General features: G+C 58.4%; 1 protein-coding gene across 1 annotated transcript in view; it reads right to left on the bottom strand.

Annotated features, from left to right (window-relative positions):
- ttn.2 (titin, tandem duplicate 2) overlaps positions 1 to 24,155 on the bottom strand; it is a 144,223-nt gene that overhangs the window by 90,196 nt on the left and 29,872 nt on the right. The window contains exons 44-94 of the mRNA XM_077727514.1: positions 23,811 to 24,120; positions 23,037 to 23,315; positions 22,335 to 22,904; positions 21,961 to 22,242; positions 21,349 to 21,627; positions 20,983 to 21,264; positions 20,618 to 20,896; positions 20,263 to 20,550; positions 19,826 to 20,104; positions 19,406 to 19,687; positions 19,026 to 19,304; positions 18,635 to 18,913; positions 18,282 to 18,560; positions 17,900 to 18,187; positions 17,532 to 17,810; positions 17,064 to 17,345; positions 16,562 to 16,840; positions 16,211 to 16,489; positions 15,862 to 16,140; positions 15,490 to 15,777; positions 15,126 to 15,404; positions 13,154 to 13,435; positions 12,787 to 13,065; positions 12,424 to 12,705; positions 12,072 to 12,350; positions 11,638 to 11,925; positions 11,291 to 11,569; positions 10,936 to 11,217; positions 10,586 to 10,864; positions 10,237 to 10,524; positions 9,870 to 10,160; positions 9,488 to 9,778; positions 9,095 to 9,414; positions 8,944 to 9,037; positions 8,524 to 8,809; positions 8,270 to 8,453; positions 8,107 to 8,190; positions 7,770 to 8,037; positions 7,368 to 7,631; positions 6,790 to 7,077; positions 6,678 to 6,704; positions 6,388 to 6,444; positions 6,159 to 6,203; positions 5,858 to 5,920; positions 5,722 to 5,790; positions 5,563 to 5,622; positions 5,438 to 5,485; positions 4,775 to 5,276; positions 4,297 to 4,436; positions 3,453 to 3,548; positions 14 to 3,304 (exon numbers count right to left, since the gene is read on the bottom strand). Coding sequence (XP_077583640.1) covers positions 14 to 3,304; positions 3,453 to 3,548; positions 4,297 to 4,436; positions 4,775 to 5,276; positions 5,438 to 5,485; positions 5,563 to 5,622; positions 5,722 to 5,790; positions 5,858 to 5,920; positions 6,159 to 6,203; positions 6,388 to 6,444; positions 6,678 to 6,704; positions 6,790 to 7,077; positions 7,368 to 7,631; positions 7,770 to 8,037; positions 8,107 to 8,190; positions 8,270 to 8,453; positions 8,524 to 8,809; positions 8,944 to 9,037; positions 9,095 to 9,414; positions 9,488 to 9,778; positions 9,870 to 10,160; positions 10,237 to 10,524; positions 10,586 to 10,864; positions 10,936 to 11,217; positions 11,291 to 11,569; positions 11,638 to 11,925; positions 12,072 to 12,350; positions 12,424 to 12,705; positions 12,787 to 13,065; positions 13,154 to 13,435; positions 15,126 to 15,404; positions 15,490 to 15,777; positions 15,862 to 16,140; positions 16,211 to 16,489; positions 16,562 to 16,840; positions 17,064 to 17,345; positions 17,532 to 17,810; positions 17,900 to 18,187; positions 18,282 to 18,560; positions 18,635 to 18,913; positions 19,026 to 19,304; positions 19,406 to 19,687; positions 19,826 to 20,104; positions 20,263 to 20,550; positions 20,618 to 20,896; positions 20,983 to 21,264; positions 21,349 to 21,627; positions 21,961 to 22,242; positions 22,335 to 22,904; positions 23,037 to 23,315; positions 23,811 to 24,120 — 15,526 coding nt within the window. The remainder of the gene's footprint in view (positions 1 to 13; positions 3,305 to 3,452; positions 3,549 to 4,296; positions 4,437 to 4,774; positions 5,277 to 5,437; positions 5,486 to 5,562; positions 5,623 to 5,721; positions 5,791 to 5,857; positions 5,921 to 6,158; positions 6,204 to 6,387; positions 6,445 to 6,677; positions 6,705 to 6,789; positions 7,078 to 7,367; positions 7,632 to 7,769; positions 8,038 to 8,106; positions 8,191 to 8,269; positions 8,454 to 8,523; positions 8,810 to 8,943; positions 9,038 to 9,094; positions 9,415 to 9,487; positions 9,779 to 9,869; positions 10,161 to 10,236; positions 10,525 to 10,585; positions 10,865 to 10,935; positions 11,218 to 11,290; positions 11,570 to 11,637; positions 11,926 to 12,071; positions 12,351 to 12,423; positions 12,706 to 12,786; positions 13,066 to 13,153; positions 13,436 to 15,125; positions 15,405 to 15,489; positions 15,778 to 15,861; positions 16,141 to 16,210; positions 16,490 to 16,561; positions 16,841 to 17,063; positions 17,346 to 17,531; positions 17,811 to 17,899; positions 18,188 to 18,281; positions 18,561 to 18,634; positions 18,914 to 19,025; positions 19,305 to 19,405; positions 19,688 to 19,825; positions 20,105 to 20,262; positions 20,551 to 20,617; positions 20,897 to 20,982; positions 21,265 to 21,348; positions 21,628 to 21,960; positions 22,243 to 22,334; positions 22,905 to 23,036; positions 23,316 to 23,810; positions 24,121 to 24,155) is intronic.

The raw sequence follows: 24,155 nt of genomic DNA, 5'->3' as shown, positions 1-24,155 counted from the left end.
TGCTCGGCTGTACCTTTGTTGCCAGATTCTTTAGCTACTTCCTTTTGGACTGCAACAACCTCAGAGAACTTTTCATGTTTTGGCTCTACTAGAACCTTCTCAGAGGTCAAGAGACAAAGTCCCAAAGTCTCGGAGCCTTTGTGGGGAGCCTCGGGAGGCTTTTTTTCTGGGACCCCGTCCTCACGTGTCTTTTCTGGACTTTTGTGGGAGTCCCTTTCAACCAGCACCCGTTCCTCCTTTTTCTGGGAAGCTAGGACTTCAGTCTCTGACATCGGGGGAAGCACCTCTGGTACTTTCTCCTGGTTTGGAGCCAGAAGATTCTTTGTCACGTTCTGACTTTTGGGAGGAGGAGGAGGAGGAGGAGGTTTGGCTAGTATTTTATCAGCTGGAACCTCCTGAGGTCGAGCAGGAGTTTTATCTGCTACTTTGAGAGCTTTTTCACCGGGCTCATCGGCCACGTGTGCTCTTTTTTCCTGAGCCTTCTCTGGTACTTTATGGGATTTATCTGGAAGCTTCTGGCCCAGTGGGTCATCCAGCTTCTCTTTCACTCTCATGGAGACTCTCTCTGCTAGGTGGTCACCCGGAAGCTTTTCTGGTACATTGTCGTGTGCTTTCTCACCAAGATTTTGTAGACCGGGATCGGCTACGGCATCCGCTTTCTGGCCAACCTTCTCCGATACTGTTTGGGGTGTTTCGTAAGGACGCTCCTCCGATAGCGTATCGGGAAGCTCCTCCGGTAGATTTTCCCCTGGTGGTTTGGCCTGGACTTTTCCTGCTACTTTGTCAGGTTTATCATGTAGCTTCTCTGGTTCGTTCATCTCTTTCTTGGCTATTTTCTCCGGGACCTTCTTGGGCACTTTCCCGCTGGGTTTGTCGGTGTGTTGCTCGGGTACTTTCTTAGGTACATTTGGTACTTTCTCAGGTACATCGGGTACTTTCTCATAGGTTTCACCTGGCACTTGCCGGCCGTGGGTTTTATCGGGAAGCCCCTCCGCTACTTTGTTAGCTTTCTGGTGAGGCGGATGGCCTACTTTGACGTGTGTTTTATCGGGAGGCTTCTCCGCGACCGTCTGGGGTTGGTCATGACGCTCTTCTTGTAGCTTGTCTGCTACTTTGACAGATTCCCCAGGAAGCTCGTCTGCAAACTTGTCATGGCGTTTCTCTGAGACTTTCTCAAGTGTTTTGGCCGAAAGGGCCGCTGCCACTTTCTCGGGTCGGTCGTCAACTTTGGCCGATACTTTGTCAGGTTGCGCCTCTGCTACTTTTTTAGTAGCTTTAGCCTCAGACCGCACGCCTACTTGCTCAGATATGTCGAGGATTTGTTGGGAAGGCTTATCCGCTATTGTCTGGGCTGCATCACTACGGGTGTCGGTTAACTTGTCAGGTCTGTGGTGAAGCGGCTCCGGGAGCGGATCACGTCTCCCGGGGAGCTTTTGGGGCACGACTGGCTGAACCCGGGCCATCATTTCAGGTGTCGCCGATGTCGTGTCGGGAAGCGTGCCCGCTCCTACGTGGGATTTATGGGGAAGCGCCTCTACTACTTTCTTAGGAGTCTCATCGGGCTGCTGGCCTACTTTGTCAGGTGTCTGGGCTAATTTTCCATCTGGGATTTTGGAAGGCTTCTTTGCTACCGTCTGGACTTTAGCATGACGCTTCTCTGCTACTCTTTCAGGCCTGCCATCAGGTCTTTCGGCTACCTGCTCGGGTACTTGATTAGGAACCTTCTCAGGTACCTTCACAAGCACCTCAGGAACCTTCTCAGGAACCTTCTCAGGCACTTTCTCAGGCACTTTCTCAGGGACCTTCTCAGGCACCTTCTCAAGCGCCCAAGGCACCTTCTCAGGAACCTCAGGAACCTTCTCAGACACCTTCTCACGCACCCCAGGAACCTTCACAAGCAGCTCGGGAACCTTCTGAGGAACCTTCTGAGGAACCTTCTGAGGAACCTTCTCAGGAACCTTCTCAGGTACCTTCTTAGGTACCTTCTCAGGCACATTCTCCGGTACTTTCTCAGGCACTTTCTCAGCCACCTTCTCAGGCACCTTCTCAAGCACCTCAGGCACCTTCTCAGGAACCTTATGAGAAACCTTCTCAGGAACCTTATGAGAAACCTTCTCAGGAACCTTCTGAGGAACCTTTTCAGGAACCTTCTGAGGAACCTTCTGAGGAACCTTCTCAGGAACCTTCTGAGGAACCTTCTCAGGCACCTCAGGAACCATCTCAGGCACTTTAAGCACCTCAGGCACCTTCTCAGGAACCTTCACAAGCACCTCGGGAACCTTCTGAGGAACCTTCTGAGGAACCTTCTGAGGAACCTTCTGAGGAACCTTCTCAGGAACCTTCTCAGGAACCTTCTTTCCAGGCTTCTCAGGCAATTTTTCAGCTGTCTCCGGCACGTTCTCTCGTGGTTTCTGTAGGACTGCTTCTAGTTGATCTGTTATCTGTTGATCAGGTTCCTGGAGTACTTTCTCTGGTGTTGTTTGGGGAAGTTTCTCAAGTGATTCATGGTGAAGCTTCTCCTCTCTTACCGGTGGCATTTTATCGGGAAGCTTCTCGGCCACCTTATGAACTTTGTCAAGTGTTTTCTGGGGGTGAATCTCCTGTAATTTATCCTGAGGCGTCTCAAATGTATCAGGAAGGGAATTTGACTTTTTCTTCAGTTTGTGGTGAGGCTTTTCATGGACTTCCTCAGGCATCTCCATCGTGGTTTTAGGAAGCTTCTCTGGTGCGGTTTGGCCTTCATCCATCTGCTTTTCTGCCATTTTCTCAGATTTGTCGGGACGCCCCTCCAGTAGCTTGGCCGGTACTGGATGGGGTTTGTCGGGAATCGTCTGTGCTACTTTCGTTGCTTTCTCCCGAGGCTTCTGGGGGACTTTCTCCGGTGGCTCAATTGCTTCTTCGTGCACGATTTCAAAAGGCTCCTCTGGGGCTGTGTCGGCTTCCCCATTCTTTGGCCCTGCTCTTTTTTCAGCTGTGTCTGGAAGCCCTTCTTTGACCTTCTCTAGTGTTTGACGCTTGTGTGGCACCCGGCCAGGTCCACGGAGAAGTTTCTCAGTGTTTTGAAGTGGCTCATGGGAAAGACTTTCCGCTACTTTCTCGGGCTTTTCGGGGCCGAGCCCGGCCGGGGGCTTCTCTAATTGCTCCTGGGGTTTATCTGCCGTTTTCTCCCGAGTCACATCAGGGAGTGGGGCATTTAGGCTCGGCGGCGCCACCACTTGGCCGCCGGCCTCCCGGGCCCCTTTTGGCTTTGGCCCATCTCCGAAGTCAAGATCATCATCATCATCATCATCATCATGCTTCACGGCTTGAAGAGGGTTTAAGACAACAACATGCAGAGCACATGAAGAGCAGAAGAAGGCGCCGGCGCACACACACAAGATTTCCCGCCACGAGAACGGAAGCTGTTTGGCAGCGACGCGCGGCCACTCGGGGGGAGCCAAACAACAAGGTACCTGTCTTTGGTCCCGCCGGCTCTCGTTTGGGAGGGATCGGAACGGGGTCCACTTTCTTGGCCGCTTTGGCTTCTTCTATCTTCTTTGCCTCGCCAACTTAAAAGAATAGCGACGTGATTAGCTGGGGGAAACGGCCAGCCGGGAAGCCACGACCACACTTGGCAATGGGAACGGCCTGACACCGACACGTGAAGAACAACCCATGGTGAAGAACGAATGGAGAACGTGTAGATGAAGAAGAACGGATGAAGAACAACGCACGCATACGGAATGGAATGAATGAATGATGGTGATGGAGACATTGTGGAGAAAACAAAAAAACATGACAAGATGATGAGGAGGACAGAACACACGTCGGATGAAGATTAGAGAGAGGAATGTGAAGAATGAAATGGCGGCATGAAAACATCTCCCCATGAGAGGATGAAGAACAAGGCAGCGGCACAAAGAACCTCTCCAAAAGAGGAATATACTGAGGTTGAGCTTCAGATACCTTTGGCCACCACAGGGGTTTTCTGGCCTCTTTCTTCTTTTACTTCTTCAGTGTGGGGCGTCTGCAGTAGCGCAGCAGGTTCCCTTTTGGAGGGCTCATCCGACACTTTGAGACAAGATCTCGGGTCAATTAGGACACGGGACGTCGCAAAGAAGCAAAGACCTTCACCCCTTTGGGACTCAAGAGTATCAAAGAGAGCCCCACGCTGGAGCGCGGAAATATACCTCTGCCGGCTTCCTCGCCTTCCTTGGCCTGTGGTTGCTCTACTTGGGACACTCTGGGAACTTTGGTTTCGCCTTTTTTCAACGCGGGCTCCGCTATGGGTGTTTGGGCCTGGCGCTCCGCCACCACCTTGGCTTTGGGGGCCGCCGCTACGGGTGCCGCCGCTACGGGTGCCGCCGCTATGGGTGCCGCTACGGGTGCCGCTACGGGTGCTCCGGCTTCCACCGCAGGCTCCGCTTTGGCTCCTTCGGACCGCACCTCGGGCTCGGCTTTGGGTACGGCGGCCGTCTCGGGTCGGGGTACTCCCGCGGTCGGCGGTTGGGGCACCGCCACGGGTTGGGCTTTTGATAGGTCGGGCACGGACTGGATCTTAACAGGCTCTGCTTTTGGTTCTTAAAGTAAGACGTTGTACATTCAAAGATAGCTTTTCACTCCCAAAAACAAGAAAAGACACTGACATAGACACGCGCCACCACAAAGAACGGGCAGAAAAGACGGCAACAAGTAAGTACCTTTGAGCGGCAGGGCGCTGGACTTTTTCTTGTCCTCCAGCTCCGCTTTAGCTAACGCCTCGGACTCAACTTGGGCCTCCTCCTTGGTCACCGGCTTGAGTCTGGGCCGAGCCTCGGGCTGGCTCTCCGCGTCCGGCTTGGTCACCGGCTTGAGTTTGGGTCGGGCCTCGGGATCCGCTTCGTCTTCGGGTTGGCGTTTGGCCACGGGCTTGAGTTTGGGTGGGGACTCCTCTTGGGGCTCGGGTTTCTCCGCCGGCTGGAGTTTGGGCCGGGGCTCCGCCTCGGCCTTCCCTTCGGATTTGAGCTTGGGTCCGGGCTGGGACTCGGGTCGGGGTTTCTCCACCGGTTCGCGTTCTCGGGGGGATTTCCCCTCGGGTTTGAGTCCGGGTCGAGGCTCGGACTCGGGCCGGGCTTTCCCGGCCGGCTGGCCTTCGGGCTCATCTCTCTCTACCGGCTTGAGTTGGGGCCACGCCTCGGGCTCGGCTTCGGACTCGCGTCTGGACACGGGTTTGAGTCTGGGCCGAGGCTCGGGTTCCGGCTGGGCCGCGGGCTGGCGTTTGGCCGCCGGCTTGAGTTTGGGCCGCGCTTCGGCTTCGTCTTCACGGTAAACCAGAAAGAGATTAGCGGCGGAAGGGATCGGAGAGGGAGGAGATGTTAGAGGTTAGAGACGGACGGCGGCGGCGGCGGCGACAGCGGCGACGGCGGCGAGGACCGACGCTAACAAGAGGTGAGCGTCGCGGGCAAACAAGAACAAGTACCTTTCTTTGGATCTGACGGAGACGGCTTCTTTGCCACTCCCTCGGGTTCTTTGGGAAAAAGAAAGACTGGCCCGTGAGGACGGGAGGTCCGTGCCCTTTATGGCAGAGAACAGACTTCTTTCTACCTGTGTCGGGGACGCCAACTTTCCTCTTTTTCTTCTCCTCCTCCTCTTGCACTTTGCCCACTGCGACATCAACGTGGCGGTCAGCGGACGGGCGGCCGACGCCCTGGGCGCTAAGGCCCTGGCCGCTAAGGCCCTGGGGACAAAGCACCCACGACTCACCTTTGGGGGCGGGCGCTTCCCCGACCCGGCGTTTGGGCTCCACTTCCGCTTCCTCCTGGGCGTCGAACACTTGAGAAGGGACAACTGGTCTTGTTAGCGCGGAAAAAGAGAAGCGGCACAGACAAGTGTTTGCTACCTCTGGAAATGACTTCCTCTCTCACTTCCACTTGCTGTCTCTCCAGCGTCTCCTGGACGCTCACTGCGGGGGGACACGGGCACAACAAGGCCGCTGATTTAAATGGGAAACCCGGGAAGAAGGCCAGGGGACAAGAATTGAGAGAAGGACTACAAGACGAAGAAAGGACTCGATGGAGTCGGTTGGAGGACATTTGGTAGAATGTTCAGACTTTGTAAGATTGCTACCCAATGCCAAGTATGTAAGTAGTAGGTGTCCATGTGAAGAGCGACGACGGCGGCGAGGACCAAAGTCCAAATACCTGTGCGCTCCATTTCTTCCTCGTAATGGTAAAACTCGGCGGATTCTTCAAAAAAAGAAAGCAAAAGGAGGCATTTTAGCCGTCTCATCTCAGCGATGGCTACGCGTCATAATCCATTGGGGAATCCAGCTAATTATTCCAAGATGGATGGGCAGGCCATTTCAAGCCATTTTTTCTCTGCTACAATTAAAATGGACTGGGCTCACGATGGCGGAATTGTCATGCTTGCCTTGAATGTCCACCGACGACGGCATTTCGGGTCTCTCCACGGATGCGTCTTGCACATCTACGGGACAATTGGGTCAGGATTAGCGCCCACAACTTTCCACTCTGTCCAATTGAAGCCCCTTTCAGACATAAGACGGCGGAGCGTTGACCCATTTCGGGTCAACGCTCCGCCGTCTTATGTCTAAAAGCGCTTTGACGGCCGAAACGCAAAGCGCGTTGGCGGCCGGGCGGGCTCCGGAAGAAGAGCGGGCCTTTGAGTCCTTTGAGCCGGCTTCTAAAGACGGTACTTACCGGACGGAACGCTGGCTAATTGGATCTCTGGAAGAACAAAGAAAAAAGAAGAAGATAGAGCGTTGAGTAAGCGGCGGGCGACTCAGTTGGCGGCCACTCTGTGCCCAGGTACCTTTGCCGGACAAATAGAGCTCGGCGCTGCTCTTGGCCTCGCCCCGGGGCTCCAACCTGACGATCACCGAGTACACGCCTTCGTCCTCCACGCTGACGTTTTGGATGACCATGAAATGCGTGCGTCCCTCGCTGCGGAACTTGTACTTGGGGCTTTCCCTCAGCTCCCAGGTGTCCTTGTACCAGGACACCAGGGCGTTGTCGAAGGACACCTCGCACTCGAAGGTGGCCGCCTGCCGCTCGTTCACCTCCACGTTGTGGATGCGCTTGGTGAAGTGAATTTGCTCGGCTAGAATACACAAAAGGGGGCGCGGGCTGAGCGCAGGGCGGACCAAAAAGAGACCGTCGCATTGGCGCCGACGGACGCCGCGAGCTTTTCGAGCCGGGGAGTGCGCGGGGGAAGACAAAACGCATGAGGGATCACCACAAGAGCTTTCCTCCCACCACGCTAGGTGAGGCGTAGGAGGAGGAAGAGGAAGAGGAGGACAAAAGTGCACCAGAGACGATTAGTGGCCACGAAGCGGGGTCGGAAGAGGTTAGCGAAAGATTTGCCAGCTGGCTTTTTGCGCTGGTACCAACCTTCAACCCAGAGGTCTGCCGAGGACTCCAGGTGCAGGTACCTACAGGCGTAGCGCCCTCGGTCTTCGGGCTTCAGCTCCTGGATGTGAAGCTTCTGAAGCTTCTGTTTGACCTCAGACTTGAACCTGCCCCCTTGCGTGTCTAGGCGCTGGCCGTCCTTAAACCACTGCACCTCCACGTTGGGGATGGACAACTGACAGGTCAAAGTACACGACTGGCCTTCCTTAGCGGAAGTTTCCAGAAGGTGCGTCTCCACCGCCGCTTCTACGGGAATCCAAAGCAGACGGGTTCGGGCTCCGTTCCGACAAGAGCTCGTCAGAGACTAAATAGGGGGGCGCGCCTGCCCCAAGCCGGCCCACTCGGACCGGTAACCCGCTAATCTCCGCGTCGCGGCGTACTCACCCGTGACGGTGAGCTTGGCGCTGGAGATGTGCGGTCCGCACACCACCCGGTAGTTGCCCTGGTCGGCCACTTGGCAGTCCTTGATCTTCAGGAGGTGGCGCTCGCCGGTCACGCTGATGTGGTACTTGGCGCTGGTGTCCAGTTTTTGGGTGCCCTTGTACCAGGACAGCGTGATCTCTGGGTAGTTGATCTTCAGGGTACACTCGAAGGCAGCCTCCTGGTCCAGCAGGACCGACTGGTCGCTAATGTCCTTCACCACGGTCACGGGCTACGGGGCAGACGGGAAGTCGGGTCAAACTTCTGCTCTGGCACGGGCGAGGGCATGCCTCGTACCCACCTCCGTACGCTCCATCCTCTTCTGTAGGTCGGCTACCAGCCTGGCCATGTCTTCATCCGCCTCTCTGGGCCCGCGGTCCACTTCCTGTCCATCGATCGCAACGGGCCATCACGAGCGGTCGACCGGCGGAGGCGGCGGCGGCGACGACGACGGGCCGACTTACCGGTCTTCCCGTCTCCTCCGCCTTTTCCTGCTTGAGCTGCTCGATGGCCTGGAGGAGGCCACGGTAGTCGGTGATGCCGTACATGCGGGCGTACTTCTCGTACTCCTTGGGGTCTACGTTTCTCAGCAGCTCCACGATGTCGATGTCCTTCTCCGCCTCCGGGCTCTTCTGCTTGGAGGGCGTCCTGAGCACACAGAGGCCGGGGGGGGGTCAGCTCTCGGAAACCTCGGGGACGTGCACGGGGAACTGCCGACTTTTTGAGCTTGGCTCTCAGGTCGCCTTCCAGCTGGGCGGCGGCCTTTTTCTCATCCACGTGGAGGTCGGAGGAGGACTCGATCTCGCCGTGCTTGTTGGAGGCCACGCAGCGGTACTGGCCCGAGTCCGACTTGGTCACCTCGCGGATCTCCAGCTTGGAGTCTCGGCCCTTGTGCTCGATGGAGATTCGGCCGCCCTGCGTCAGTTGCCTCCACTTGCCCTTCATCCACTTGACGCTGGGGATGGGCTCGCCGCCCACCTTGGCCATGAAGGTGGCCGTGCCCTCTGCGGGAGCAAAGCCGGCCGGGCGTTTTGGTCAATGCTGGGACTGGGAGTGTGCGTGGCGGGGACGCCCGGGCCACCCAAATTTCAATGGAAGGCTCTTATGGTGCGCCGCGTCTTAGGACGGCTTGACTCACTCTCGGTGACGTGGACGCTCTCGGGTTCCTCCACGAAGAAAAGCTGCTCCAGCTTCTTGGCCGGGGCATCGCCGGCCGTGTCGCTCGGGGCCGCCTCTTTGGCTTCGGGGACAAAAGAACGGACAAAAGTCAGACCCGCCGCCTGAAAAACCCAGCGCTCTTTTGCAGGAGACACCGAGTCGGCTCTACCTTGGACGGTGACTTTGGCGCGGCACAGCTCGCTGCCGGCCTGGTTGGTGGCCTTGCAGATGTAGTCGCCGGCGTCTTGACGGCCGGCGGACGCCACTTCCAGGGAGGCCGTCCCGTCGGAGAAGCGGATGCCGGCGGACGGCGGCAGCTCCTTGCGGTCTTTCATCCACTGGATCTTGATGGGAGTCGAGCCGCGCACGTGGCACGACACACTCAGGCGCTGGCCCTCGGCCACCGACGTGGCCTTCAGCGGGACGTCGAAGACCGGGGCGGACTTGGCTTCTGCCGGGGACCGGGTTCCATCGTTAGCAAACATTTTATCCTCTGGCTAGAAAAGAGCCCTGTGTTGACTGACCGTTGATCCGGAGTGAGACGTGGCACTGGGCCTGGCCCGCCTCGTTGGTGGCGCGGCAGCTGTATCGGCCGGCGTGGCGGCGCCGGCCGCTCTTGATGCAGAGCACGGCCACGTTGCTCTTGAAGCTGGAGTCGTAGTCGTCGCAGGACGAGATGTCTTGGCCGTCCTTTAGCCAGAGGACGGCCATGGGCTGGGAGCCGGACACGCGGGCCTCCATCTTGACCAAGCGCCCCTCCGTGTCCTCCATCTCTTCCGATGGCTTCTTGGTGAATACGGGCGGGTTCTTGCGCTCTGGGGGGGGGGAGGGGGACGGGACAATGACCGTCAGACAAAGAAAACTAAAAGAGAAGCAAAGCCCAAAGGGCTAGCCGGCCGGGCCAACCTTTGACGGAGACGTCGCAAGAGCAGGAGTCCTCGCCCACGTCGTTGACGGCGCGACACGAGTATCTTCCCGCGTCCTCTTTGTCGGCCTTGGCCACGCAGAGGCGGGCCACGTTGCCGTCCGTCTGGATCCGGTAGTTCCCGCCGCCGCGGATGTCCTTGTGGTCCTTGGACCAGGTCACCTTGACGGGAGTGGAGCCGCCGAAGCGACACTCCAGCTCCACGCCGTCGCCCACCGTGGCCGCCTGCGTCTCTGGCAATTTGTCTTCAAAGAGCGGCGGGTAGCGGGGCTCTGCGGAGGAGAGGAGCCGTGTTTTTGCCCGCGCTTCTTCCGGTCGCTCCCGCCCCGCTTCTGCCAGTACACAAACCTTGCAAGGTGAGCTTGGCTCTGCAGGAGGCGCTGCCCACGCCGTTGGTGGCCACGCAGGAGTACTCCCCGGCGTGCCTGGCCTCGCCGGCATTTATCGTGAGCGAGGCCGTGTTGTCGCGGTAGAGGGTGGAGACGTCGTCTCCGCCCCGCACGGGCTGGCCGTCCTTCAGCCAGGTGACGTCCATGGGGGAGGAGCCGGCCACGCGGCACTCCAAGATCACCGTGGAGCCCAACGTCTGCTGGAGGCTCACCAACTTTTTGGGGAAGCTCGGGGGAGTCTTGACCTCTGGAGAAAGAGACGGAAGAGTTAGGGTCACGAAAACTCAGGACGGCGCGGTCAGCCTGACCTTGAACGCTGAGGAGGCAGGTGGAGGCGGCCGTTCCGATCTGGTTCTCCGCCTTGCACGTGTACTCGCCGGCGTCGGCCATGCTGGCCTTGGCCAGTTTGAGGCAGGCCACGCCCTGGCCGTATTCCAGTTTACAGCTGTCGCCCGAGCGCACCTTGCCGTCGCCCTTGAACCAGGTGACTTGGATCTCGGGGGTGCCGGCCACGTGGCACTTGAGGCAGACGGCGTCCCCGGACGTCACTTCCATGGCCTCCAGGGGTTCCGTGAAGTAAGGCGGCTCTGCGGGGGGAGGGGGGGAAATCAGAGCTCGTTTTCACCGACACCCGGCGCCAAAGGACCGGCGTACTCACCGAGAACGCTAACGGCCGCCCGGCATTCGTCCCGGCCGGCGTCGTTGGCCACGCGGCAGGCGTACTCGCCGGCGGCGTCCTTTTCGTCGGTGCTCAAGCACTCCAGGAGGCAGGAGCTCTCCGTGGTGCTCAGGTTGTACTTGTAGGACGCCGTCAGCGGGCGCTGGTCCTTGAACCAGGCCACCGAGATCTCGGGGGTCCCGGCGTAGGTGCACTCCAGCCTCAGGGCTTTGCCTTTCTCCACCCACACGTCCTTCAGTTTCTTCACAAACACGGCGGGTTCTAAAAGGGCCAAGCGGAAGTCCAGGTCAAAAATCTGGCCGAGACGCTCCCGAAAATGTGTCGGATCTCTAACCTTTGAGCAGCAGGTTGACGGCGCAGCTCTCCTTGCCCACGTCGTTGAGGACTTGGCAGGTGTATTCCCCGGCGTGACTCTTGTCCACCCGGTAGAGCCGGAGGACGACTCGGTTGTCCTTCAGGGAGAAGTCGCAGTCCGGGCCGGCCTCCATCTCCTTGGCTCCCCTGAACCACTTGAGGCGGAGGGGCTCGCTGCCCTTCACCACGGCCGAGAAGGCCACGTCGGATCCCGGCGTGGCCTCGGCCGGCTGAGGCGCCACCGCGAAGGACGGAGGCTCTGCGGGCAGAGAGCGGCCGGTGGAGTCGCCGCCGCCGCCGGCCAACGGGAGGAGCATCTTGACTTACCTTTGACGTCCAAGTCGGCGCTGGTCTCGCTGGATCCCGCCCGGTTGACGGCCTTACACCTGTAGCGTCCCGAGTCGGACAGCTGGGGGTTGGGCACCTTGAGGGTGCAGTTGTTGTCCGCAAAGGAGATGTGGTAGGAGGGCCCGCTGTGGAGTTCCTCCTCGTCGCGATACCAGGAAATGGTCAGGGGGGGCGAGCCGGACACCTTGCACTCCATCTCGCTGCCTTTGCCCTCCACCGCGTGGCAGTCTTTCAGTTTCCTCGTGAAGGAAGGCGGGATGATTTTATCTGTGGGGACAGGTCAGTTGTCTTACACAGTCTGCGTATTACTGGGGGGCACAAGTCAGTCTCCGTGTTACTGGGGAGAGCTGGCTCTTCCGCCATTACTTACGCCAGTTTACAAGTCAGAGAGAGCCACAGAAAGAAAGACCCACCTAAGACTTTGAGCTGGATCTTGGCGTGGTCCTTCCCCACCTGGTTGGCCACCTGAAAGGTGTACTCCCCAGAGTCGCCCGTCCCCGCCGCCAGCACGTTGAGGCTGGAGATCATCCGGGAGAAGGAGATGTTGTACTTGTGGCCGGAGGCCAGCTCCGTGCCGTCCTTGAACCACTTGGGAAGCAGCTCCGGGGTGCCGCACACTTTGACCTCCAAGGCGGCCACGTCTCCGGCCGTCACGCTCACGCTGTCGGGCTTATCCACCACCTTGGCGGGTTCTGCGAGCCACACGTCGCGCTTTAAACGGCGCCCGCCCCACGGAGGGAGACGTCTAGCGGCTCGGCCACCCACCCGTGACGGTCAGGTTGGCGAAACATTCCGCCGTCCCGGCGTCGTTGCGCAGCCGGCAGGTGTAACGGCCCGCCGCCGCCGCGTCGGCCGCAAAGACTTTGAGAGAAGCCCGGCGGTCGTCCAGGCCGATCTTCCGGTTGTCGCCGTCCCTGAGGATGTGGTCCTTGTCCAGGACCCAGGACACGGAGATGGGCTCCGAGCCCCGCACGACGGCCGCCAGGGTCACTTCCTGTCCCAGCACCACCGTGGCGTTGGACAGTTCCTCCACGAAGGAGGGAGGCTCTGAAGAAGGGCGACAAAACGGTCACCCGGGGGGGGGGGGGGGAGATCTCGGCGGCCTTTGACCTCCGGCGACCCGCTGACCTCTGAGCTTGACCGCCACCCGGCAGGTGTCGTCGCCCACGGGGTTAACGGCCTTGCAGGCGTAGCCGCCGGCGTCGGCGGCCTCCAGCCCGACGACGTGCAGCGTGGCCGAGCCGGCCTGGCTCAGAATCTTGTACTTTCTGCTCTCCGTCAGAGGTTTTCCTTCCTTGGACCAGGTGGTCTGCAAGGGGGCGCTGCCTTTCATCTCGCAGTAGAGACTCACATCCTTGCCTTCCAGCCCCTCCACCGCTTCGGGCACTTTAGTAAAGACGGGCGGTTCTACGAGAAGACGAGCGCACGGTTACGGGAGCGCCAGAGAGCCGCGTCCGGCCACGTCCGGTCACGTCAAAGTGGACAGAGAGCCCACCTTTGACCGTCAGGGCGGTGCTGCAGCTGACGCTGCCGGCGTCGCCGCGGGCCTCGCACGTGTAAACGCCTTCGTCGTCAAAGTCGGAAGCGCGCAGCTCCAGGGCGGCCGAGGCGCCCTCAAAGGACATGCGGCAGTTGGCGCCGTCCGCCAGCTTGGTGTCCATCTTGTACCAGTTGACGTCGAGGGGTCCGGTGCCGGTGATCCTGCACTCCAGGCGGAGCGCGTCGCCCCGCTTCACGCACTTGCTCGCGGGGAGCTTGAGCGTGAACTCGGGAGGTTCTGTCAAAGCGAAAAGGGGGACCGTGAGCCGGGAAGATGGGGTCAAGTCAAGAGTGTCCCACTGGGCTTCCTTCATAAGCCACAATAACATCAACTCCATTTCATGTGGGCTGGACCATCGAATATTAATCCCTAAATATTCTATTTTTGTATTGATATAAAACTGTTTATTTGAACTTGTTTTTCTTAGTAAGGGAAAACATCTAATAATTAGGTTTTTTGATTATTTTCTATATTATAGGGGTCGAGCTAAATGCCTAATCTTATGGGATCCTATGTCTTCCCTCATATGTCCAATGTTTTAATTTGTTTGAGGTGCTCCTCCTCTCTCTCTCTCTCTCCCCAATGGTTAAAAGTTTGCACTCTGATGGGCCCACATTTAAAATAGGTCAACAAGCCCGTCCAGAAGTGACAGAGCAGAGCTGACTGGCAAGCTCTGAACCAGCGGGGGTTGGGCAAGAGAAGCAGCTGATGGCAATCCACTGATTGCAGTCGCAGGACACTTAGTATTGCGGAATACTTTCCTCTATAGAAGTTGAAACCAAAGCACTCACTTTTGGCCCCTTTTTTACTTAAATTTTACCCAGCCCTGATAAATAACTGACTAGTCTTATGGAGTGCTATGGAGGTCCAATGCTTCAATTTCTTGGAGGCACTCGCTCGCTCTTCAAAGGTCAAAAGTTTACACTTTGACGGCCGATGTTTGAAATAGGTAAAAAAAGGGGAAAAAAATCAAAATAAAGAATAAAAGGTATTGAACTGGCTGCTTGGGGTTTTCCAAACAACCCAGCAAAGACTCGGCTGACAATATTGAATGGATGGGGGTTGGGCCAGCCACTGTGGGTGAGGAGGGGAGGGGGGAGCTTTCTGCTCAAGCCGTCTTCCAGAAGTGACTGAGCAGAGCTGACTGACAAAATGGAAGGAGTGGGTGGGGGTTGGGCCAAGAGAAGCAGCTGACCTTAATCCACTGATTGCAGTCGCAGGACACTTAGTATTGTGGAAAGTTTTCCTCTTTACAAGTTGAACACAAAACATTCCCTTTTGGCCTTTTCTCTTAATTTTGCCCAGCCCAGTTAGATAAAAGACTTTGACGACTACACAGGCACACTTAAAAGTCCTAAATTTTCTCCAAAATAGACTGGGTGCCTTATAATCCAGTGCACTTTCTATATGGACCAATATTAAGATTGTTATCACGATAAAAATAAAATAAATCTTTCGATAGGGTGTCAAATTTTACATATAATATTTACTTTTTTTAATGAAGGGATTAAAAGAACTGGATTAAAATCCCGGAATATTCAGTTTTTATAGATCAAAAACAATGTTTACGTTAGATTTTTTAAATATATTTTTAGATTTTACGAAATACTATTTGACCTAAAAAAATGGATTATAAAATGACAATGATTGATTTAAAAGGGTGAAAATCAGGGAATGTAATTTTATCTCTTCATTTGAATTCAACAGCACTGTGCTTTCTAAGTGCCTGCCTGCCATTGGTCAAAGTAAGTAAGGTAAGACATATTCGGCCCAGATTTAGGAAGGGTGGATTTCTTGAAAAATGGAAAAATAAGAGAAAAGAAAGAAAGGATATTCCTAAAATCAAAACAAAGAGCGCTGTACTTTTGCCAAAGCAAGAGAAAGTGGTTAAAGCCGGCCAATGGCGACGGAAAGAAGAGGCTCCGACCTTTGACCGTCAAGTCGGCGCTGGCGCGGGCGGAACCGGCGTCGTTGCTGACTTGGCAGGTGTAGACGCCGCCGTGGTTGACGGCCACGGAAGACAGCTCCAGCAGGCAAGAGTGGCCGTCCAGCGCCATCAGACAGGCCGGGCCCGTCATCAGCTCGCCGTCGTCCTTGAACCACTTGACGCTGAAGGGCGGAGTCCCCTTCAACGTGCCTTTGAAACGCACCGTGGCGTCGGGTACGCTGGTCTGGGACTCGGGCGTGCTGACGAAGCGGGGAGGTTCTACACAAAGCCACACGGGGGTAGAGTTACATTTCGAGGGATGGGAAGAGGCTGGGGGAGGAGGCTCCAGAAGACGCCGGCCGACCTTTCACGGCCAGGGTTCCCTGGCATTGGCAGCTGCCGGCCGCGTTGCTGAGTCTGCAGGAGTAGGAGGCGGCGTCGGAAAGCTCCAGGTGCTCGATCTCCAGGCACACGCTGTTGTCCTGCTGAATCAGCTTGTGTTTAACGCCGCTGGAGATCTTGGTGCCGTCTTTCTGCCATTCCACCGAGATGGGAGCGGAACCGGATATCTTGCAGACGATCTGGACGAAGGAGCCCAGAATCTCTCGCATCTCGGCCAGCGGTTTGAGGAAGCTCGGCGCCACCACTTGTTCTGTCGGAGGCGGCGGAGCAAAGACGGACGGACGGAGTGAGCCCATCGGGGTCCTGGCAGCCGGCCCGCCATCTCCCAACCGACCTGACACCAGCACTTTGACGGTGCAGCTGCAGGAGCTGATGTGGTTGGACACCTCAAAGACGTATTCTCCTTGGTGCTCTATCTGAGCCGACTGGATCTTCAGACTGGCCACGTTGTGGTCGAAGGTGATCTTGTGCTGCCCGATGGACTGCAGCTCCTTCCCGCCTTTCAGCCAGCGCACTTTGAGCTCCGGCGAGCCCGTCACGACGCATTCCAGACTGAGCGGGTCCCCGGCCGTCACCTTGACCGACTGGGGTTTCTCCGAGATCCGGGGAGGTTCTAGGGGCCGGTAAACGGTTACGGCCGGCTCGGCGTCGAACCCCCATCTATCTGAAAGACAGCGGATTACCTTGGACCGCCAGGGTGGCCACGCACTTATCCTGGCCGGCCTCGTTGACGGCCTGGCAGGCGTAAGAGCCGGCGTGATGGGCTTGGCACTCGGGGATGCTCAGCCTGGCCACGTTGTTCTCAAAGCTTCTCTGGATTTTGGGATCTTCCAAAATCCAGCTCCCGTCTTTTTGCCATTGCACGGAAATGCTGGGGGAGCCGTCTAGCGCGCACTCAAAGACCGCGCCCTGGCCCACCACGCAAGTGGCGTTCTCCATTCTTTTGGTAAACGTGGGCGGTTCTACGGTGGATAATGGGGGCGTCAATCGGGCCGCCGACAAGCCGGGAACGCCTCCCGCGGAAGGGGACCGACCTTTGAGGCTCAGCGTGGTCTTGCAGGTGCAGCTTCCCACCTCGTTGGCCACGGTGCACTGGTATTGGCCCACGTCCCCGCCGTCGCATCGGTTGACCTCCAGGACGGCCGTGTCGTTGAGTATGGACGGGGCGTGTTTGGCGCTGGCTTTCAGCTCCTTCCCGTCTTGGTGCCAAGCGATTTGGAAGGGTGGCGTGCCGGACACTTGGCAGCTCAGGCGGGCGCCCGATCCCGTCACCACGCTGGCCGGGGTCAGCTCTCGCGAAAAGCTGGGCGGATCTAATGTTGGGAAACCGCCCGGTCATCCTCTCGTCTAACTTGTTCCACTTTTACAGTAAACAGAAGTCGTGAAACGTCCTTCACTTTGGAAATTAGATGTTAAAATGTGTAGAATCTCACGAATAATTCCCAAGAGTATGCCAAGAGTTGTACGGTTAGCAAAGGACAAAAGACACCACCACGCTAGCTCCCGCGCTAGCCCGTCGTCGACGGCTCAACCGACCTTTGACTTTGAGTTCCATGCTGCAGCTCTCGCTTCCCGCTTGGTTGCGGGCCTCGCAGAAGTAGGTGCCGCCGTCTGTGACCTGGGCCCCCAGGAGTTCCAGGGTGGCCACGTTGTCCACAAAGGCCATCTTGTGGCGGGCGTCGGCGGCCAACTCGGAACCGTCCTTGAACCAGTAGACGTCTATCTCGGGCGTGCCGCTCACTTGGCACTCGAACGTTTGACCCTGGCCCGGTCGGATCACGGACAAGGGCGCCGGCGTCCGCGTGAACTTTGGCGCTTCTGCGGGGGGGGCCACACACCACACGCGCTTCGGTCAAAGACGGCCAAAATCAAAGAAGTCGGGGACTCAAATCTCAAGTATTAACAATGGGGCCCTCGCGGGCAAAGCGGTGACCTGAACTTAATTCTTTGACGTTTTTAAGAGATGTGAAAGAGGCCAAGAGGTAAGCAGCAATGGCAAGTCACCTTTGACAAAGAGCGTGGCCTGGCAGGACACGGCGCCCACGTCGTTTTGGACCTCGCAGACGTAGTCGCCCGAGTCGGAGCTTTTGACAAAGAAGAGCTCCAGAGAAGTGGAGGCGTTATCTTTGGTCACCGAGCACTCGGAGCTGGACACCACCTCTTTCTGGTTCTTGAACCACTTGATGGTCAGCGGCGGGGTGCCGGAGACCAGAGCCCCAAAGTTAACTTTGGAGCCGGGCAGAACTCTGAGAGATTCTGGAGGTTGGACGATGCACGGAGGTTCTGGAAGGGATAACAAAGAAGGGGGTGAGTGAATGAGCGAGTGAATGAGCTGGCCACACCCCGCTTCTTCAAAAGCAAAGCACGCCAACCTTTGACCAACAAAGGGGCAGCGCACTGAGCGCTCCCTGCCGGGTTGTCGGCGATGCACGTGTAGCTTCCGCTGTCTTTGGCGTCCAGCTGGGAGATTTCCAGGAAGGCCACGTTCTCAAAGAAGGTGCACTTGTGCCTGCCGCCGCTCTCCAACTGCTCGCCGTCCTTGTACCAGTGCACGCCGAGCGGCAGCGAGCCCGACACCACGCAATCCAGGTGCGCAAAGGAACCCTTGATCCCCTCGCTTGGCTTCAGCTTCCGAGTGAACGTGGGCGCCACCAATTGATCTGATGTGGAGGGAGAAGCAAAGAGGTTAGTCCGAGAAGGCGCCCGCGAATGCCCACGAATGCCGGCGAATGCCGGCGAATGCCCGCCGCTGACCTAAAACGGTGAGCGTGGCCTGGCAAGAAGCGCGAGCGACCTCGTTGGAAACCTCAAAGGTGTACTGGCCCTGGTCGCTTCTTTCGCTGCGATGGATTTTCAGCACCGAGCTGGAGTCGGCGCTCTGCACCTTGTACCTCTGGCCGGAGAGCAGCTCCTTTCCGCCCTTCAGCCAGCGCACCGTGAGCGGGCGGGTGCCCGAGAAGCTGGCCTCCAAGGTGGCCAGGTCTCCCTGAGTCACACTGATAGACTTGGGCTCCTCGGTGACCTTGGCGGGTTCTGAGAGGCCACGGGAAAACGGTCAGGAAAAGGTCCAGCGCGCGTAACCCAAGGCCTGCTCGGGGACCACCGACCTTTGACGCTCAGCACGGCGGAGCAGCTCTGACTCCCCGCCTGATTGTGGGCCTGGCAAGTGTACTTGCCGGCGTGCTCGCTCTCAAGCTGGGCGATCCGCAGGCGGGCCGTCCCGTCCTCGTAGGTCATCTGAATGTTTTGGCCCGCCTTGAGCTCGTGGTTGTCTTTGAGCCAGGTGACGCTGAGGGGCTGGGAGCCCTTCAGGGTGCAGTGCAGGTCCGCTTGGGCGCCCACCAAGGCGCTGGCGTTCTCCAGCTTTTGCACAAACGACGGCGGTTCTACGGCACAATCGATCAGCGCGTGTGGTTAGATCTTTTTCTCTCGTGGGAGTTCAAATTGAAAAATCTGTACGCGTGCAGGACATCTCTGAACGGCATCTTCCGGCCCCACCTTTCAGCGTGACTCGACATTGACAAGTGGCCTTGCCCACTTGGTTCTCCACCGTACATTGGTAGGAGCCCACGTCTTCCGGCTCCAGAGCCAGCACTTGAAGGGCCACCAGGTCATCCTTTGTGCTTATCCGGTGTCTCTTGTCGTTCATCACCGGCTTGGCGTTTTTGTAAAACAAGACGGTGAAGGGGGCCGAACCGGAGACCTGGGCCTCCAGCGTGATCTCCGCACCCTTCACCGCGTCTCGGGATTCCAAGGAACGGGCAAACGCCGGGGGTTCTGGGGGAGGGGACGGGACCACGGTAAAGCGGATGGCAGAAAGGACATTGCCGGAGCCGGTCCAAACCACGGGAAGGCGTTCCGTTGCAAATGTAACCCACCTTTGACCGTGAGCGTGCTGCCGCAAGAGTCGCTGCCGGCCTCGCTGGCGGCCACGCACGTGTATTCGCCGCCGTCCTCGACGGCGCACTCGGCCATGGCCAGGCGGGCCACCGAGTCCACCACAGACATTGCATACTTGGCGTCCTGGCCGAGCTCGACCCCGTCCTTCAGCCACCTGAAAGCTATGACGGGGCTGCCCGTGGCTCTGCAGCGCAGCTCCACCGGCTGGCCGCTGACCGCCAGCTTGGCGGCCTCGGGCTTCGTCACAAAGAGCGGCGGTTCTGCAAGAAGAGGCGGACGGCACGCCCCGCCCGGGTGTTAGGTTCATTAATAATTACCTTCGTCCCAACGATAAACCCAACACCGGGTAAGCCTCAAAGAGTAGGCCGAGTCAAAGAGTGAGCGTCAAAGACGGGCACCTTTTACAAAGAGCGCCAGCGTGCAGTCCACCTTCCCGGCGTCGTTGGCCACCTGGCAGGTGTATTTGGCCGAGTCGGCCGGCTTGACGGAGGCCAGTTCCAGGGTGCTGGCCGAGGCTTCTTTTCTGATGAAGCAAGAAGCTCCGGCCATCACCTCCTTGTCCTCCCTGAACCACTTGACAGAGAGCGGAGGAGTTCCCGTGAAGGCGGCCCTCAGGCAAACGCCGCTCCCGGGGTTGACCTCCCGGTCTTCGGGTCTGGCCGTGAACGCCGGCGGTTCTGAAGGCGGCCCGGGGGAGAACAAAGGCATGCTTTACGGGTGCCGCCAAATATGACCACCACCGCGGACACATTTGCATTCCACGCGGGTGCACATTTCTCAGTGGCCCCGCCGGCAAGGGCTGAAACGGCAGTAAAAGCAATGCCAGAGCGAGCACCTTTGACATAGAGCGTGCCGCTGGTTTCCTTGACGCCGGCCGAGTTACTGGCCCTGCACTTGTAGACTCCCGAGTGGGCTTTCTCCAGGGGGCCCACGGTCAGCGTGGCCGAGCTCTCCTTGTAGTCGGACCGGAACCCGTCCCCGGACTCGATTTCCCGCTCGTCTTTGAACCAAACCACGGCGATGGGTTGGCTTCCAGACAACTTACACTCCAGGGAGACGTGGGCGCCCACGTTGCCGTCCACCCTTTTCAGCAACTTGGTGAAGTTGGGCGGCATGGTTCGGTCTGCGTATATGGGCGGGGACAAGGTAAGTGGTCGGGGCCAAGCCAAACAAATGAAGGAGGAGCCAACCTAAGACGGTCACGGAGCAGCTGCACTGGTCCTTCCCCACTTTGTTGGAGACCTCCATCTTGTAGACCGCCGTGTCGGCCTTTTCCGCTTGGAGGATCTTCAGGGAGACCACGCCGTCCTTGCGGCCCATCTTGTATTTGCGGCCGCCGATCATCTCCTTGTCGTCTCGGAACCAGCGCACTTTGAGCTCCGGGCTGCCGGAGACGGCGCACTCCAGCGTGGCCGAATCGCCCGCCGTCACGCTGATGGACTCGGCCGCTTCCACGATCTTGGCCGGTTCTGCGAGGAGACGGGCACACGAGATGAGCTGCGGGTGGTGAAGCCGGCGGGCGAGGCGAGCCGGGCGAGGCGGGGCGTCGTCTGACCGTGGACCGTCAGGGCGGCTTCGCACTTCTGCTGCCCCGCTTGGTTCTCGGCGTGGCACAGGTACTTCCCGGCGTGGCCGGCGGCCACGGCCGCTATGGACAGGCTGGCCACGTTGTTGTCAAAGGTCACGCTGACGTTGGGGTCGTCGTCTCTGACTATTTGCCCGTCTTTCATCCATTTGACCGTGAGGGGCGCCGAACCCTTGACCGTCCCTTGGAGTTTCAAGGGTTTGCCCAACACCGCCGTCACACTTTCCACCCTCTTGGTGAAGCTTGCCGGCTCTACGACAAAGAATCAGAGCCAGCCGGTCCTGAGAAGGCCCGAGAAGGCCGGCCGGCCATTCGGGGCTTTGGCGTCGTACCAACCTTTAAGCCTGGCCAAGCCTTTGGTGGTGACTTTGCCCACGGCGTTGGAAACCAGGCACTGATATTCTCCCACGTCGCCAGCCTCAAAGGGCTGGATCTCCAGCCTCAAGGTGGGCTCTTGGGAGACCATCCTGTATTTGTCATCGCCACGGATGACCTTCTTGTTTTTGGACCATGTGACGTCATAGGGGGCACTTCCCGCCACTTCGAATTCCAGCTGAGCGACGGCACCCTTGACAACTTCCACCGTCTGCAGTTCTTTCTTGATGGAGGGCGGCTCTGCGATCAGACGTCAAGAGCGCGCGTGAGTCGGGCCGTCTGCCGCCAGACGCCGCTCGGCGGTCCAGAATTGAAGCCTCGGCGAGAGGCCTCCGGGTCCATTTCGACCTCGACGCGTGGCACCGGACGGAGACGTCACCCCCTTCCGGTGCCGTTGACGACGCTAGGCGTCCAATCGGATGGGGGAGGGAAAATGTTGGCCCCCCACCGGGTCAAGGTGGATTGGACGCCTAGCGCCCCCGAGGTCAATATTTTGGAACAGACCCGGCCGGCTCTTGGACGCCACTCCACGGCGGCTCACGGTCTGAGCGCGAATGGCCTCGCGACACCAACCTTTAACGGCCACCAGGGCGGCGCAGCTCTCGCTGCCGGCGTGGTTGGACACCTCGCAGGTGTAACGGCCGCCGTCGGCCACCACCAGGTCGGCGATCTCCAGCGTGGCCGTGCCGTTGACAAAGGACATTTTGTGTTTGTCTCCGGAGCTCAACTCTCGCTCGTTCCAGAACCAGAGAATGCGGAGCTCCGGAGAACCTTTGACGGCGCAATGCAAGCGGGCAACTATGCCTTGCTTCCACGTCAGACTGGGATCCAATTTCTTGGCGAAGCTGGGGGGCTCTGAAAGGGTTTGGGTGACTTTCAAAGCAGGGGCCAAAAGAAGCCGCCACGCAAGAGGTTAGCGCCCTGGGCGGGCCGGACGGGGGACTTACCTTGAACCTCCACCAAAGCCCGGCAGGAGGAGGCCCCGGCCCGGTTGGAGGCCGTGCACACGTAGGTGCCGGAGTCCTTGACTTTGGACTTTGCGATCTCCAGGACCGCCACTTTGTCCTCAAAGGACTGCCTGCATTCCAGGCTGTGATGGACCTTTTTCCCGTCCCGGGTCCAGGACACCGTCACGTCCGTGTCCTCGTCCAGCCGGCACTCCAGCCGGAGCGTCCGGTCCACGGCCAGCGAGGCCGGCTCCGGGCTCTCCAGGAAGCGGGGCTTGTCCACCACTCGGAGCTCCGTGCTAAAGGTGGCGGCGCCCACGGCGTTGGACGCCTTGCACAAGTACACGCCGCGATCGGCGGCCTCCAGCTGGGAGATCTCCAGGGAGTACTTGTTCTTTTGGCACTCGGCGGCACGTCGGCCGGAGGGCCCGATGACCATGCCGTCTTTGTGCCAGAGCACCTCTAGGGGCGGCGTGCCGGTCAGCGAGCACTGCAACGCGACCGTTTTGCCCACATAGCAAGTCACCGTCTCCGACTCGGGTTTGGAGACAAAGAAGGGGGGGTACATTTCTACGGAGAGCGGGCACAACGCATTTCAGGGAGGCTCCGAGCCAGCGACGAGACCCGGATCACCTCGAGATACGCTCGGGGCCGGATCACCCGGCAAAAGAAGGCGTGCAGCGGACGGGGGGGGGGACTTACCGGTCACGGTCAGCGAAGCGCCGCAGGTGGCGGCGCCAAACTGGTTGGAGGCCCTGCAGCTGAACTCTCCGCCGTCGGCTTTGGCGGCGTTCAGGATCTCCAGCGAGGATCCGTCGTGCCGGCCGACCATTCGATACTTGTCGCTCGGCTGGATCTCCACGTTGGACTTGAACCACTTGAAGGTGACGTCCGGGGCCTCCTCCACCTCGCACTTGAACGTGGCCACTCCCCCCACGTTTATCTCCAGAGGAGTGATTTTCTGCCTGTAGACGGGTGGCGCTGAAGCGGAGAGGAGAACATTGTTAGTGTCGGCGGAAGAAGCGCGGCGGGTAAATTGGGATGAAAAAGACAGACGGCGGATGGCGGATGGCGGACGGTGGATGTTATTTCATTCTGTGAAATAGAAAACAAAGAGCCGGAACGCAAGCCCCTGAAAAATGCCCAAATTCAGGTGGTTTTCAGCGGGGCTTGTGCCCGGGCTCCAGATGGGTGGGGGGGAAAGAGATGACCGGGTTGGCTTGATGAAACATGCAGACAGGTGTGGAGAATGAAGCAGAAAAGAGCAGAAAAGGCCGCCCGAAAACCAGCCTCGGACACCGAGACGGCGCCGCTTCTGGCCTTTGGGCAAAATGAGGTGAGTTAGGATGAAACGACAGGCTTCAGAAGACAACAAAACGACAGGTGATATGACTTAGGAGTGAGGCTCGGTGGAGGAAATGGAGGAGAAGATGGAACATTGATTGTTTTGTTTTGGTATTTTTTCAGATGGCAAACCTCTTGAGAGCACCGTGAGTCTGGAAGAGGTGGTGGCTCTGCCGGCTTGGTTCTCGGCCTGGCAAATATACTCTCCTTGGTGCTTCTCCTTGAGCACTTTTCTGATCAGCAGCGTGTGCGTGTCCAGCTCCGTCAAACACTTGAACTCCTCGCCAGATTCCAGCAACCGGCCCTCCAGGAACCAGCGCACCCGACTCACGTACTTGATGCCGCTTTGAAGGGTGACCTCGGCGCCTTCCTCCACCGTGGCGTCTTCCAGGGTGCACACGATGAGGGGGGCTTCTTTGGGTGGGGCTTGGGGGATGGAAACCTCTTGGGAAACAACTTGGGAAATCTCTTGGGAAA

This window comes from Stigmatopora nigra, chromosome 11 (assembly GCF_051989575.1).
Source record: "Stigmatopora nigra isolate UIUO_SnigA chromosome 11, RoL_Snig_1.1, whole genome shotgun sequence".
Lineage (NCBI taxonomy): Eukaryota > Metazoa > Chordata > Actinopteri > Syngnathiformes > Syngnathidae > Stigmatopora > Stigmatopora nigra.
The sequence above is the reverse complement of the archived record's forward strand: the minus strand, read 5'-3'. Positions and strand labels throughout refer to the sequence as shown.